This window comes from Corylus avellana, chromosome ca6, assembly GCF_901000735.1.
Source record: "Corylus avellana chromosome ca6, CavTom2PMs-1.0".
Taxonomy (NCBI): domain Eukaryota; kingdom Viridiplantae; phylum Streptophyta; class Magnoliopsida; order Fagales; family Betulaceae; genus Corylus; species Corylus avellana.
In genome coordinates, this window is record NC_081546.1 from 20122791 (window position 1) to 20136932 (window position 14142).

General features: G+C 35.2%; 1 protein-coding gene across 2 annotated transcripts; it reads right to left on the reverse strand.

Moving 5' to 3' along the window:
• Positions 1 to 3205: 3205 nt before the first annotated feature.
• LOC132184127 (L-Ala-D/L-amino acid epimerase-like) lies at positions 3206 to 9786 on the reverse strand. 2 transcript variants are annotated; one of them, XR_009440537.1, is made up of 8 exons: positions 9117 to 9786; positions 8589 to 8699; positions 8151 to 8367; positions 7681 to 8014; positions 7500 to 7561; positions 7263 to 7335; positions 4266 to 4409; positions 3206 to 3298 (listed from the first exon to the last, which is right to left on the reverse strand). XR_009440537.1 is itself a non-coding variant. In XM_059597638.1 (7 exons), coding segments are annotated over exons 1-7 (1293 nt in total). In that variant the 5' UTR covers positions 9612 to 9786; the 3' UTR covers positions 4150 to 4408. The 2 variants fall into 2 exon arrangements, 1 of the variants encoding a protein (XP_059453621.1); XM_059597638.1 differs by lacking the exon at positions 3206 to 3298 and having other exon boundaries at positions 4150 to 4409.
• Positions 9787 to 14142: the final 4356 nt, after the last annotated feature.

Here is a 14142-nt window from a genome sequence, read left to right on the forward strand (position 1 = left end):
GATTTACAAATGGTATTAGAGCAACCATGATTACCCTATTTCAGTTGTTGAAGGGATGTTTCGCAATCTTATCAACTTAAGCTTTTGAAATAAGTGGTGATTTAACATTATGGACTTGGAATTGGATACCGGTTTCGACTTCTAAAAGTTTATCCGAGGGCATTAAGCTGTCTCAATTTACTGATATGTAATAATATATACATGATGCCAAATTAGTGGATTTAGGTGATCTATTCAAATACAAGTTGTGCATGCCTGACAAAAGAGGTAATCAATTAGACATTTAGACCCACGGCACTTGAGATTTCTTTCTTAGGCTAAATGTAAGAAAGTGGTAAGATGAGTTGGCTCTTTTAGGAGGTAAAGTTTAGCAGCAGGGCCATGTAGATAAAAAGTGTTAATACTTTTGTAAGCAATTTGCTTTTTTGCCTTTGTAGGCGCCTGCCAGTTGAGATTTCATTGTAGTTGAAGATTTGCACCTATTATATCTGCTTTAAATAATAACCAAAAATCTTATTTTCCGCGCAATCTACATTCCAAATGATTGGATTTAGCTGGCCACATTAAAGAGTAAATACTTGGAAATATATGTAACGTTTCTATCGGGATAATAAAAGACAAGAAGGAAAGAGGGGAAGGTGAATGTTTTTCTCGCGGTCGACCAAAAATTACTTTCTAAATGTTGAGAGGAAAATAGGAGAGTTGTTGAATAAGAAAAAATAAATAAATGAAATGACAAATTTACTCATAATTAATGAATTTTAAATAAATAAATATAGATATAATGATAATGAATCATAGAAGGGAGGAAAAGACATATTTTTCATCATTTTATATATTTTTATCATCCCTTCTACCAAACCGACATAATGAGAATCTCCGTATCCGTTCGGCATCCGATTCTTTTTTCATTCCTAAATTTTATAAAAAATAATAAAATAAAACTCATTTCTTGACATTAACCTGTTTGGCATCTGATTCTTTTTTCATTCCTACATTTTATAAAAAAAATAATGAAGTCAAACTCATTTCTTGACATTAACGAACAACTTTTTCTTTTTTTCTTTTTATTTTTTAACTTTTTCGCTTAAAAAAATTGATAATTTCTTTCACTTTTATGTCACTTGAATCCATTCCTTTCTTCTTTGTCCTCTCAAAAAGATTCGCCAAGCACCTTGCTAGTCATAGAGTTTACAGTTAAATTGTGATATCCAAATTATTTTTGTCAGACTGTGTATATGATCATTTACAATAGCTTTTGGATAATGTATTAGAAGCATTCAAGGATTAATCGTCCCTAGCTATGAAAACACTTTTTTCAACTAGAAAAACAAAATTGTACTATACATTTTCTCAAGAACGTCAAATCTCTCTACTTTTTCTTAGGTCAAAAGTCATGTTTATGTTCGTTGAAGGTCTGCCATAGGTATTCTTTAAAGATATGGCCATGATCTATATGTTGACCTAATTTATTAAACCAGTAAGGTTAGAAACCATATAATTAGCACCTTATATATATATATATATTATGAAAATGGCCTTAATTATACTATTAATATTTGAAGGCCTTAATTTTATTCGGGGCTTTAGACAGCTGCCTGTTAGCGTAACCGAAGAGCCTTCTCTACGGTTGCGTTCTGGGGCGGATAAATTACGTGAATCTTTTTGCCTTTTCTAAGGTTTTTTTTTTTTTTTTTTTTTGACTTTTACATGGTTGTTTGGTGCTAATAATCCATGTCCGAAAGACTAATAGAAAGAGGGTGAATTAAAATCATTAGAGCGTGAAAATGAATCATCATTGGTCTTACTGGGAGTGGTCCAGTTGGTCAAAATTAGAGTGCTTGATATGATTATGCGGGCCCTTAAAATCATGGTACTTTCACCTCTTTAATCTCCATGCTTGCATGATCACTAGTGCTTCTATTATTAATAACTCAAGCCAAATGTTGTCTTGGTAGTGGTGAGTGGTGTCACAATGAAAAGCTCACTCAAAAAAAAGTTCTGCAGGCCTCCCATCAATGCCTTCTCTTGTTGTTAGGCCATCAAATCTCCTTCCTAGTTCACCCAAAACAACAAAACTATAGTAACCATAACGTCAACCTTGCATGCTGCTGTCAAATCTGAAAAATTTACTCAAGAGGGTTTGCTGATATTAAAATTTTAAGTCATTTCTCTGAGTTTACGAGTCAGTTTGAATTTGCAATTTCAAAACGTGTGATTTTAAAAATAGTAACTTGAAAATCACAATGCTAAACGCATGGTTAGACTGTAAGCTCTGCTTGGTGTATGAAAATTGGATCCAATAAAGTGCACCAATCCTGATGGATGAAGCACTTGTTGTAATAGAACCAAGCATATTGTACTACATGATTTCAGGCTTCGGAGTTATTCATTACTCATTAGGCACGCCTGTGTATCAACTTTTTGCAGAAAATGGTGTCCAAGAGAGTAAAAGGAAGTCACTTTCATTTATGTCAAAGATCCTAACCAAAACTGTATAGCAATATGATGAAAGACAAAACAAAAAACATTCGTTGGAGGTATACAGGTGATGCCACTGTTGCTTTGGCATAAGCTCCATGGAAAGTTGAAACGATCATATTTTTTATGGGTCATGTTTTTGTGAAGGATTAGGGGAAATCGTTTCAATAACAAGCAGTTGAATAATCAATGCTTTGTAGTGTTCCTATTGAAATTGATTTGGATGGCCTTCATTTAGCAATAGCATATATGGATTGAAAGGAACTGGTCTCATGAACTTTGTTGAAGATATAAGGGTTTGAGCTACATAGAGGAAGATAAAAGATACAGAGATCAATCAAAGGCTTTGCCAAACCTGGGGAATGTGGTTTGCTAAGCTCCAACCTAGTTAAATGCTTAGAAGAGAAAGCAAATTTCAATTTCTTACTCCCAGTGAAATGACCCTTTGCCTAATTCTCCTTTTATATTTGTGCCTAAAAGAATATAAATGGTTATCAAGAGGCACTAGCCAAAACTCCTCTATGTTTGAGATGTCTTTCCTCCACAGCAGAGGAGAACAGGTGAGCTGTGGTGTGCTCTATTAATGATGCTTTAGTTGTATGGATAGAGAAGTGGTAGAATTTTCAGGGAAAAGTTCAGTAAGTTAATCAAAGTCAACTTAAAATCAAACCTTAGTCCCAGCTGATAGCTGGCGCAGTCACATGGACTCTTGCCGATCTTTTATCCTTTTCTTTCAAACTTTTCAACCTACTTACATGAACTCTCTTGGTGAGTTACACATGCATTCAGTTAGTCTTGGGGCCCATAACCTCACCTTCTGTCACATACATACAAGGAAGTTGATCATTTGTGCTAGAGTCCTTCCAAAAAAGTTCACTACACACACCTTTATTAGCATATGATTACCAGATTCACTAATCTTTGAGAGAATAATTCAACAGAGCTACTTGTCCTTCTCAAACCAGCAGGCCAGAGAAATGCACTCAAGGCAAAGGTGTAACGACTCAGAAAAAGCGCTAATACTCAAAAAAGATTAGTCAATTTGGAGTTCCTTATAATCACTCGTAAGGCCTAGTCTCATCTAGTAAAGAACTAATGTGACACTTAACAATTATGCACTACCACTCTATGTGGATGAAAGTGCTAACTACATCTACAATCACCCCAAAATAATTAGTCAACTTAGAGCTCCCAATAATCACTTATAAAGCTTAGTCTCACATATTAAGAAACCAATGAGGATCTGTTACCTGCAGGCTCAAAAAGGCCTAAAAAAGGGGTATAACATAGCGCAAAGCCCAAAAGAAGGCTTGAAAAAAATGGGGCAAAGCCTAAAAAATATGTTCTGAAACACACAACAAAGCCCAAAAAAGGTTATCAATATGACACCGTAAAGAACTAAGGCCCAAAATAATAAAGCCTTTAAAAACGCTGGTTGGAAAGGCCCAAAGAAATTCCAGAAAAAGCCCAAGTCCACTTTCGACACTATTGCGCAACTACGCCTCCGACATTTTGGAGGTGCAGGCTTGGCAGAAATTCCCTCCATTCGAGGAAAAGTTGGAGGTTTTCAAACTCCTCCGACTCTGGTAGATGTGGAAAGCGAAAAGGGGCTTTCCAACTCCAACAGAGTCGGTGCAAACCCCTATACAGGACCTATCTAATGAGAAATGTCACAAACAATTTATATTCAAATAGCAATGATGATAACAAAGTCGACCATTACTACAAGAGGATGGAATTCACTAAAATAAATATTATTAGAATCCTTGAACCAGATGTCTCACCTGCAGACACATCAATCCAAGCACAGATGAGTTCTGCCCCTCATAAAATATGGGCCAGACAGGCTACCCATAGTTCAAAGCAGGAGAATCATATAAACGCTGCTCACAGTCCAGAGGTAAGGAAGCAACCAAAAAGTGCCAGTTCTGCAGGTGATTTGGTATAGTTAGCAACTTAGCATAGAAAAGTGAAAATAGTACCATACAGTTAGCATAGGGAAATTGAACATAATGCTACAATTTTACTACAATTTCTCAGTTGAATACACTACAGCATGAAAATCAATGGTAATATACTTTTGGCCAATGTTTTTTCTCATATAAATGGGAGAAAAGGTAAGTAACTCTTTTTTACCCCCAAATGTTTTGGGCTGAGACATACAGATGAACTTATATTGGCTGAACAGAGAGCTGTGATTATGGAGAAGAAAAAGGTCTGTTCAAAAGTAGCTTCTCTTATGTACAATGACCAAAAAGTGACCCATATGAGAACTTTTGTAATCAATGCTTTCATCATCATTGTTCCTCTCCTTTCTTTTTCCACCTTCTAATTGCCAACTGTTGTTGGTCAGTACTTTCAAATAGATTTTCTTATCCACCTAATATAAGGAAAATTTCATCCACAGTTCAATTTTTATTGGAACTTTAAAAAGCTATTAAGAAGTACTAATACTGCCATAGCATTGTTGCCCTACTGTTTGTGATTTTTACGTGATAAAAAATAATCGAGGAAAAAGAAATGCTTGAGAATGTGATCTCAAGGATAAGGCATGTCAATACCCACAAAAAGAGTGACATGAACAGATGCCAAACTAGTCTCATGAGCACATAATGTACAGCACTCCCTGTTCTTCAGTTAGGTTCAAAAGACACCCAGCTATTTTTTACAATGGAAGTTATTTACTAACAGAAACATTATTAAAAATTTCTTAATTTCAAGTTTGTGATGGCATACGCAACTGGTATTACAAGAAGGTAACCAAATAACAATGCCATGCTTTTACAAGTCCAAAGGATAATTTTTCTAAACAAAGAAGAGGAAGGGGAAAAAAAGAAGGCCCTGAACGTTTTGAGTTCAGAGTTAGAGCAAGCAAAACTGACCAACATTTCTATCACTTTAGGCATTTTATCAGAATTGTGGGGCCATTTATATATCATTTCAGAACATAGTCCACACCAACCCACCAAAAGATAATGCATGTATTATGATACGAAGTAGATTGGTAGTTTTTCTGTTGGCAAGTAGCGTATTCCAACATAAGGCTCTTTTCCAATCCTTAAGAAAGGAATTTTTTTTTTTATTATTATTATTAATTCATTTTTTATGAACTGACCATCATAGGGGAAGTAAGGGTTTTGTAGGCTGCAGCAATAGACGGAAGAAATTTTTTTCTGGTTAAAATATGCTCAGCTCAGAAATATTAGGTCAGACTGCAGGGATGAAAGGCCTTTGTTTTTTCTTCTCCTTCTTTGCAGGCTTGGGTGGAGACTTTATAATGGATATGGTGCATTGATCCCTTTAAATTCACATTGCAATTATAGATAGAGCTAAGTGGAAATTGTTCTGCGGCTAAAGTATGCTAGGCTTGTAAATATCAGGTCAGACTACAGGGACGAAAGGCCTTCTTTTCATTTTTGGGGTTTTGTGTGAAGACTTTTATAGTGGTTATAGTGCATTGCATCCCATTTATTTTGGAAACTCAAAGCAACAGCTTGATGAAGTTGTTTCAAGTTCATTATTGTTACTAGTGATGGGTTGTACAAAAAAATATCACATTTCAATTATAGATAGAGCTAAGTGATACGATCCTCCTTCGATTCTGATTGTCGTATAGAGTCCTCAGTTGTCTTTCAGATCCAGTCTTAGGTTTCCTCCCCACTCCAATCCAGTAATTCACATCGCAATTATAGATAGAGCTAAGTGACTGATCTTCCTAACCGTCTTTCTGCAATTGTGACTGTATTAAAGAGTACTTAATTGTCATTCAGGTCCAGTCTTAGTGATCCCCCATCCCTCCAGCCCTTACATTAATTGGGAACTCATTGTTGTCAATTCCATTTATTTTGATTAAAAAAAAAAAAAAAGGATATGTATAACCAATGTACATTGTCTGATGGTGTCTTACACTAGTATCAAATACAATTTATGACATATTATGCATACAATATGTAGTATCTGCACAGTTCAATCACCTCGGTTTCTAAGAAATAGCTAGTTTTAAGCCCCTTTGCTCCATAACATTAATGTAAAAATTTAGGCATTCTACATTGTCAGCAATCATGTATATATAGTTTTACGTACTAACTCGCATACGATACATGGGGACAAGCCTAATAACACTAAATCAGATGCTGGCCTTGCATATGCAGAACAGAAATGGAAACAAACACTAAGACAAAAACTGAGACAATAAATTGGGGGTCACCAAGTCTTGACCAAGCATCTCACAGACAACTAGGCACTGATATCATATCAGTCGTCATCCGTCCTGAAAACATAAAACTTTCAGTGAGAGAGTCAACGAGGCTCTTATACAGTATCAAGCTCGCACATACTAAATCCAAATGTGCCCTACTTTGATTTCCTCTAATTATAGACCTTCTCTCAGCTGATGATTAGCATCCAACACCATATCTTTCAGATATCTATGTATCTAAAGAAACCCAATTTTAGTATGCTGATTTCTATGATCAAATTATTTACATAAAGCATAGAGTGCAGGAAGTTAATAGTCCTCTTTTAGGCAAATTCTATAATTCAAGACAACATTCAACCTAGGTTTATGCTAAAGTACTGGAAAAAAAAGAAAAATATGACAGAGATATCTTAAATGGAAGATGTACACGAACAGTTACAATAATACCTTGAGAATTCAATATGGTATCATTCTGGCTATGTAGCAGAATATTCTAAAAGTCTGAACATTTATAAGCTTTGTTTCTTCATCACAATTAAATTGAAAAGAAAAAACACACTTAGATGGTTTAATAATGGCATACCAAGCAATATTGTCCCAATGAAGGAAACCACCATGGCCTCTAGAATTTCTGAACTTGTAAACTGAACCCGAGACTAGCCAAAGAAATGATTGAGGGTGTTAAAAAAATTGCCAAAAATTTATATTCTCAAAAGGTTGAGATATCAAATTTGGCTTTATTCAAGAGAGAGAGAGAGAGAGAGAGAGAAACAAAAGAAACAAATAGGCACTATAGAGTTTGAGTCAAGCTCAGGATTACCTTCATAACCCTCAAGAACTGGGTCTTCGGATAGCAAAAGGGGTGTATCTAGGTCAATGAACCTGTTATAGCAAATCACTACTTAGATCTCAAAACACCAGTATAGATGGAAATGCAAATACATGTAAAAAAACATATATAGGTATGTTTATTTGAAAAAAAAAAGGATTATGATATTTACTTGAAACACCCAAGCCCAGCAGCAAGGTGGCCAGCAAAGCCCATGGCTAATCTAGTCTCAACCATACCACCAATCATCAGATCTAACCCTGACGCCCTTGCCACCTCAATAATCTCAAGAGCTCCCACAACCCCAACTTTGGCAAGCTTGATGTTAATGACATCCGCAAGTTTTTCTTGGACTATTTTCTTAACGTCAGCTAAGCTCCGACAGCTTTCATCAGCTGCAACAGATACCCCATATTTGTTTTTTGCGATGTCAGTAACATGACCAAGACCTTCCCAATCATCTCTATGAACAGGTTGTTCAAAAAGAACAGGAGTGACACCCATTTCTGCAGGAAAAGTAAGAGTTTGAATTAGTTTCATTGTCTAAAGGAGCACAAATTTTATGGGAGGATGAATGTAGAACACGCACATTCTAGTATACAGAATAACAACTGTCTTTTGCAAGTTATATGCACCATATACCATGTAATTTTTCAAGAACTTCAATTGCCTCCTCCGGTTTGTAGCCCTCATTAGCATCCAAGATAAACAAGCACTCAGGATGTGCCCCGCGTATGGCCTGAAGAACTTCTACATCTGCTTTCAGATTCTTTCCTACCTTAAGCTTCAAAGTCTTGAATCCTTGATTGTTATACTTGGAAGCCAATTCAGCAGCTTCAGCTGGGGAAACAATTGGAATCTGCATGCCAGCAAAAATGGCTTAACTTAATTCATGAGAAAAGTTTTACCGTTTCCTTTCCTCCAGTACTAGTTAATAATTACTTAAATTTCTTTATTACACCAACAGAAATGGACACCAAAAGTTCACCAGCCCCATTGGGTGCCTTCAACCAGAAAAAACGAAAAATGACAATGAAAGAGAGGAGTTGACAATCTTATACTGCCAGAATAGGAACGTACTGTTATATCAGTTGTTATGGTATTTGAAACTCCACCAAACAGTCTCCACAAGGGTACACCAATGCTAGTAGCAACAGCATCTATCACTGCCATTTCGACTCCTGCCCTAACCTTCAATTGCAAAAACAGTTAAATGAGAAATTAAAATACTTTATATAATATAAATATGAGGCCACCAAAAATCTTGGTAAAACCACAAATGTATAAGGATCCAATAACCCTCCATCTGGTAACTAAGAAGACATTCAAAGAAATGAAAGGTAGATTTTAAATTTCTTGTTTTCTTTTCATTAGTATTCCTAAAAGCAAAAAAGTCAACGATCAAGCAATGTTCTTGTATTATATTGAAGATTGGAAGTTTTCTCAGCAGTCAAACACAGCCCAAAAGATTATCATTCAAATCCAAATAATGAAACAGTCACCAATCATCACAACCATCAAAATATGAACTATAACGTACACATACAAAGCTTCAACACCAAGAAAATCAAAGACTCCAGAAAAGGCTAAAATCTCAATCTTACTCACAGAAGCAAACTCATGTCCAGGAAGAACCCCACCAATCTCCGCCAACAACAACCCCAACGTCATGGCCGGAGTCTGCCTTAGCAATTCACAAGCCTCGGCCGCCTTCGCCATCGCCGTGCTTTGGTCCTCAGCAGTCACAAAAGGCAAAATTGGAGCCTCACCCCACCCCACACACCCATTGCTCAGCTCAATCCTGATTGCTACATTCTCCACCCCCTCCAACCTCGACGACGCAATCGTAAACGGCGCAATCAAAGGAACATTCAGTGGCCTATTCTCCGCCCTCTGCACATCAACCTCGAATGTCTCCATCAAGTTCTTGAACCTGAAGCTTGTCTTGGTCTCCGCAGGCGCCGTCGCCGCCATTTTTGTGGTGGAATTGCATGAAACCACGAAAATCAAGTGGGATTTTCGTGAGTTTCGCGGGGGATGCAGGGGAGAACTGTGGATGAGATTGTTGGGTGATGAAAACAGAGACAGCCCTGTTGAGAGCATTTTTTTTTAGTGGGTTTTAAGTGGGGGATTTGAACGATGGATTTGGTTGGATGGCTTCTTGGGTTTGGGGCACTTCGACTGTGAGACAGAAAGAGGTGTGGAGAGCAGCCATTGTACAGGGGCTGGTTGTTGTTAACAAGTGTTGGAACAGAGTGGGAAAGAGTTTGGAAGCATTTTTTAATTCAGATATCAATAATTTAAGACACCATTTTCATGTTTTTTTTTTGTCTTTATTGTAAGTGAGACGCTTGTTTAGGTTGGAAGCACATGTTTGTCGTACGTTGCTTTAAATCGAATGATGACGACCATGGAAGCCATGTTCACAATCACAAGTTCCTCTCAGGTTCGCTGTCGATCTCTCTCTGCTGGTATGAATCTTCCTACATATATAGACTTCATAAACAAACATCTCTGATCTCGCTCGCAGCTCATTTTGTATTAAAGAATTGTGAATGCAACAATCACGCTTGACTTTTAATAACATTTTTACAATTATTTAATGCATAGTTGGAGGATATCCTCCATTTCAAGGATTCTTTTCATACTTATTATTATTATGTGATAATCATTTAAATTTTTTAAATAATGATGATATATTCATCATGTGGTATTATGTGGGCCTTTAAATTTGTTGAATAAAATCTTAATCACAAAATTACATCCCTCTTCTCTCCATTTCACTTAAGAGGGTTAAATTCACTTTAATTACTCCTATGAAGTTTCAGGAGTTTTTTAATTCGAACTCTAATATTTAAAAATTGACAATCTACTTCCCTAATGTTTCAAAAATTTTCAATTTAGGCCATTCGTTATTAATTTCCGTCTAATTAGACGGAATTTTTTTTTTTTTTTTTTAAAAAAAAAAAAACATTGAAGGTAATTACATAATTTCATATATTTTCGTCAAATTTGACGGAAATTAGTAACGGAAGGTTTGAATTAAAATTTTTTGAGACATTATAAGGGTACATTGCTAATTTTTAAACATTGGAATTCGAATTGAAAAATCCTTAAAACTTCAGAGGATAAAGTGAATTTAATCCTAAAAAAATCAGGTCCCATCTCTTGAGTGGTTTCAATAACAATTTTATTTTAAAAAACTTCTTAAAAGAACCTCATCCTTTAATTTACCCTTCCAATTAAGTCTAAGATTATGGTAGAAATTTGAGAATTTAGATACTAAAGTTTTAAGAGTTTTATAATCATGAGAGGTTCCATTTTCTTCCTTCATTTCTGCAATCACTTTTGGTGTCACTCATTCCCTACCAAGGAATGCTAGATGCTCTCATGATGTTGTCTTAGCGTCTTCCTAGTTCTAGGTGGATATTATTTTCTAAAAATCAAGTAAGAGAAATAAGGGTTACTTTCTTTTTGCATTTTAAAAAAATAATATACACCTAAAACTAGGAGAACACTAGGAGAATGCTTAACATTTCCCTTCTCTACCCATTAGCTATCTGTTCACATACTTGCCAAAAAAATGTGATGTGTTATTCTCGTGTTCTTCTACTGTTGTCCTGGTTTTAGATGAATATTATTATTATTATTTAAAAAAAAAAAAAAAAAACCTGGCTTCACTGGTTCCTTATTTCTCTCGATTACTTAGTTTTTAGAAAATAATATACATCTAAGACTAGGAAAACACTAGAAAAATACCAAGAGAACACCTAGCATTCCTCAATTTTTTTGCTTAGTTGATAATTAAAAGCTAATAACAATTTTATAACAAAGTTTGAGAAAAAATTTAGGAGTTTTATAATCACCTCTTCCATTTCCTTCCTTCATTTCTCCCATCACTTTCAAAGCCATCCTCTACCCATTGGGCCATTAGCTATCTGTTCTCATTCTTGCCAAATACTACTAAATTTTCTTAGTTCATAATTAAAAGGCAATTACACTCTTGTTTCTAATGAATAACCTTTATAACTAATTTTGGAGAAATTCAAAATTAGTACTCCTTGTTATCACCTAAGTTTTCAAGGATCCAACTTTCATTCATGAGCTTCTAAAATACATCTCCGGCACAAAATTGGACGGCCAAGATGCAATTTTACAGAAACGACAAAATAAGTCCCCTGAATCTTTTTCTTTTATTTCTCTTTCTCCCACCTCATCGCACTCCAGCAAACAATATCTTTCCCCGCTGCTTCATCAAACAACCTAAGATCCAAATCTGTTGGAGCCTTTTTTAGGTCCAAGAATTTACTACCCAACAATTTTCTTGATGGTTAAGTAAGGTTAGAGGGTCTTCGGTTAAGACTAAAGACTCTCCGATACTTAAGTTAATAACTTAATATCTTTATTTTTGATAAATGTTAAGTGAGGCATGCAAGAAATGAGAATGAGAGTGGGTCATCAAAGGGAGAGAAATACGAGAGAGAGAGAGAGAGAGAGAGAGAGGGGTGTGTGAGAGGAAAGAGAGATTATGAGAGAGATGTGTGTGAGAGAGACGATGAGGGTCTCTCGGTGTTCCCCCACGGGAGGGAGAGGCGTGCGTGAGGAGGAAGAAGTAAAAAGAGAGCCCTTCCTTTTTCTCCCTTTTATCCAAAGATGCAAAAAAGGTGAACACGTGTTATTAAGTGAGTGGATAATAGCATATGGTAAATAAATGTAAAAAAAGTAGTCCCACTAGAGGAGATTTTCTCCCCCAACAAAATCCTAACTTTCTCACTTTGACAATCAAGATATCAGACTCAAAACCAGTTTTTGGATTACATAATTATAAAATCATTCTCCTTTCCTTAAAGCTCCAAGCTAGACTATCACCACAAGCTAGAAGAACCCCGGTTGGGGTTTTCTATATATATATATATATATATATATATATATATATATATTTTATTTTCTTCCCTTTTTGATAGGAAAACTCCCCGCTTTGTTGAGGCCTTGGGTATGTATGAGAAGTCAGGCTGGGGGTGGATTTACAAGTAATGCATGTGATGGAACTTGGAAGAATGTTCTCTATGTGGGCCATGGATGTGTCACTATGATGGGTTTGCACATGCAGATGATTACCTCTGATTACCTCGATCCGGGCGCACAAGCACCTGAAATCGAAGATTATGTGGCGACCTTAAAACCTTCATCTCATCTCATAAACATAAATTCATCATATTAGAGTTATTAACTCGGTGGAAACATATAAACAATAAATAATAAATAATTTAGGGGTGAAAAAAAATTGATTAACCGCTAACCATTTTAAAGGAGGTTAGTAAAACATAACGCCGTCTCTCTCTCTCTCTCTCTCTCCCATATATATATATATATATATATATATATATATATTATGAAACAATGTCCTTTTTGTTTAAAATTTTAAATAAATATAAAAATCTAGAAATGATGTCGTATATAATATGATATTATTGTATTAATTACCATATAGATAACATCATTTGTTTTTGCTTTTTGTTTTTTAATTTTTTTTTTTTAAATACTTTCTTTTAAAAAAGGGTTAGCAATTGTTAGAGTTACTAACTGCTAACCGCCGGTTAACCACCTAGGTAGTTAACCGCATAGGCAGTTAGCGGAGGTGGTTAGTAAATTTTACTAACTGCCTAGACGGTTACAGTTAGCGGTTAGTGGTTTTAGCCAATAACCACTAATCATAACCGCCTTTTCACCATTGATAAACATCACTTAACATACAATAACATCTATATTTTAAACATTTACATTAATTATATCTTTACATGTTGAAAAAAAAAAATGACTATACAAAAATGTTACAAGCGGCACACAGCCAAAATACATAATTACTGTCATATACAACAAAAATGATGTACCATAAAAGATTTGACTAAACATTATTTAAACAAAAAATATACTTGGCATCCATGACCTCAACCATAGAAGCTCAACTACGAGGCTATCACATCATCATCAATACCTTCGTCACCTGCAACAACAGTTCTTTTGGAGTGATAGTGCAGATGTAACTAGCTTCTTTTTCTTTTTTTTTTTTCGGATTGTTACAAATTAGCATCGCACTGTATGATGTAACCCTGACAAAGACATCAAAGCTTTAAGGAAGAGAGTTTGTAACACCTTGGTCCTATAATGAGAAGAGATGAGTAACTCATAAAAAGTGAGTGGTTTATAAAGATACTTATGAGTGCTAAGTCCCACATTATATACTTAGAGTGTGTTTGAAATTGCGTTTGAGAAATGGAGCTTTTTGGTAAAAACTTCATTTTTAAGCTTTTGCTAAAAGTTTTTTTTTTTTTTTTTTTTTTTTTTTTTCAATTTTTAGGTTTTTTGGACCTTTAAAAGTGCTTTTCATTTTTTTATCAAACAAGTATTTTTTCGTCAAATAAACTTTTTGAGTCTTAAAAGTATTTTTAAGCCCCTCAAATGCAATCCCAAAGAGGCTCTTATTAGATGAATAAGTGATTTTAAGGAAGCTTAAATTTGATTTTAAGAAAGTTTCAAATTGATTATTCCTTTTGAAATGATAAAAGATGTAACTAGGGTTTTTTTGGTCTACTAATGCCGTTGCATTTTCAACACATGCAGTAAATGGATTAAT

What these genes read in the sequence shown, in the direction of transcription:
- LOC132184127 (XM_059597638.1), bottom strand. Translation starts at nt 9,611, where the DNA reads ATGCTCTCAACAGGGCTGTCTCTGTTTTCATCACCCAACAATCTCATC. An exon ending in AGTTCTTGAAAAATTACATG is followed by an intron (nt 8,015 to 8,150) that starts GTATATGGTGCA and finishes CTTTTCCTGCAG; the next exon opens with AAATGGGTGTCACTCCTGTT. An exon ending in GCTGGGCTTGGGTGTTTCAA is followed by an intron (nt 7,562 to 7,680) that starts GTAAATATCATA and finishes TTGCTATAACAG; the next exon opens with GTTCATTGACCTAGATACAC.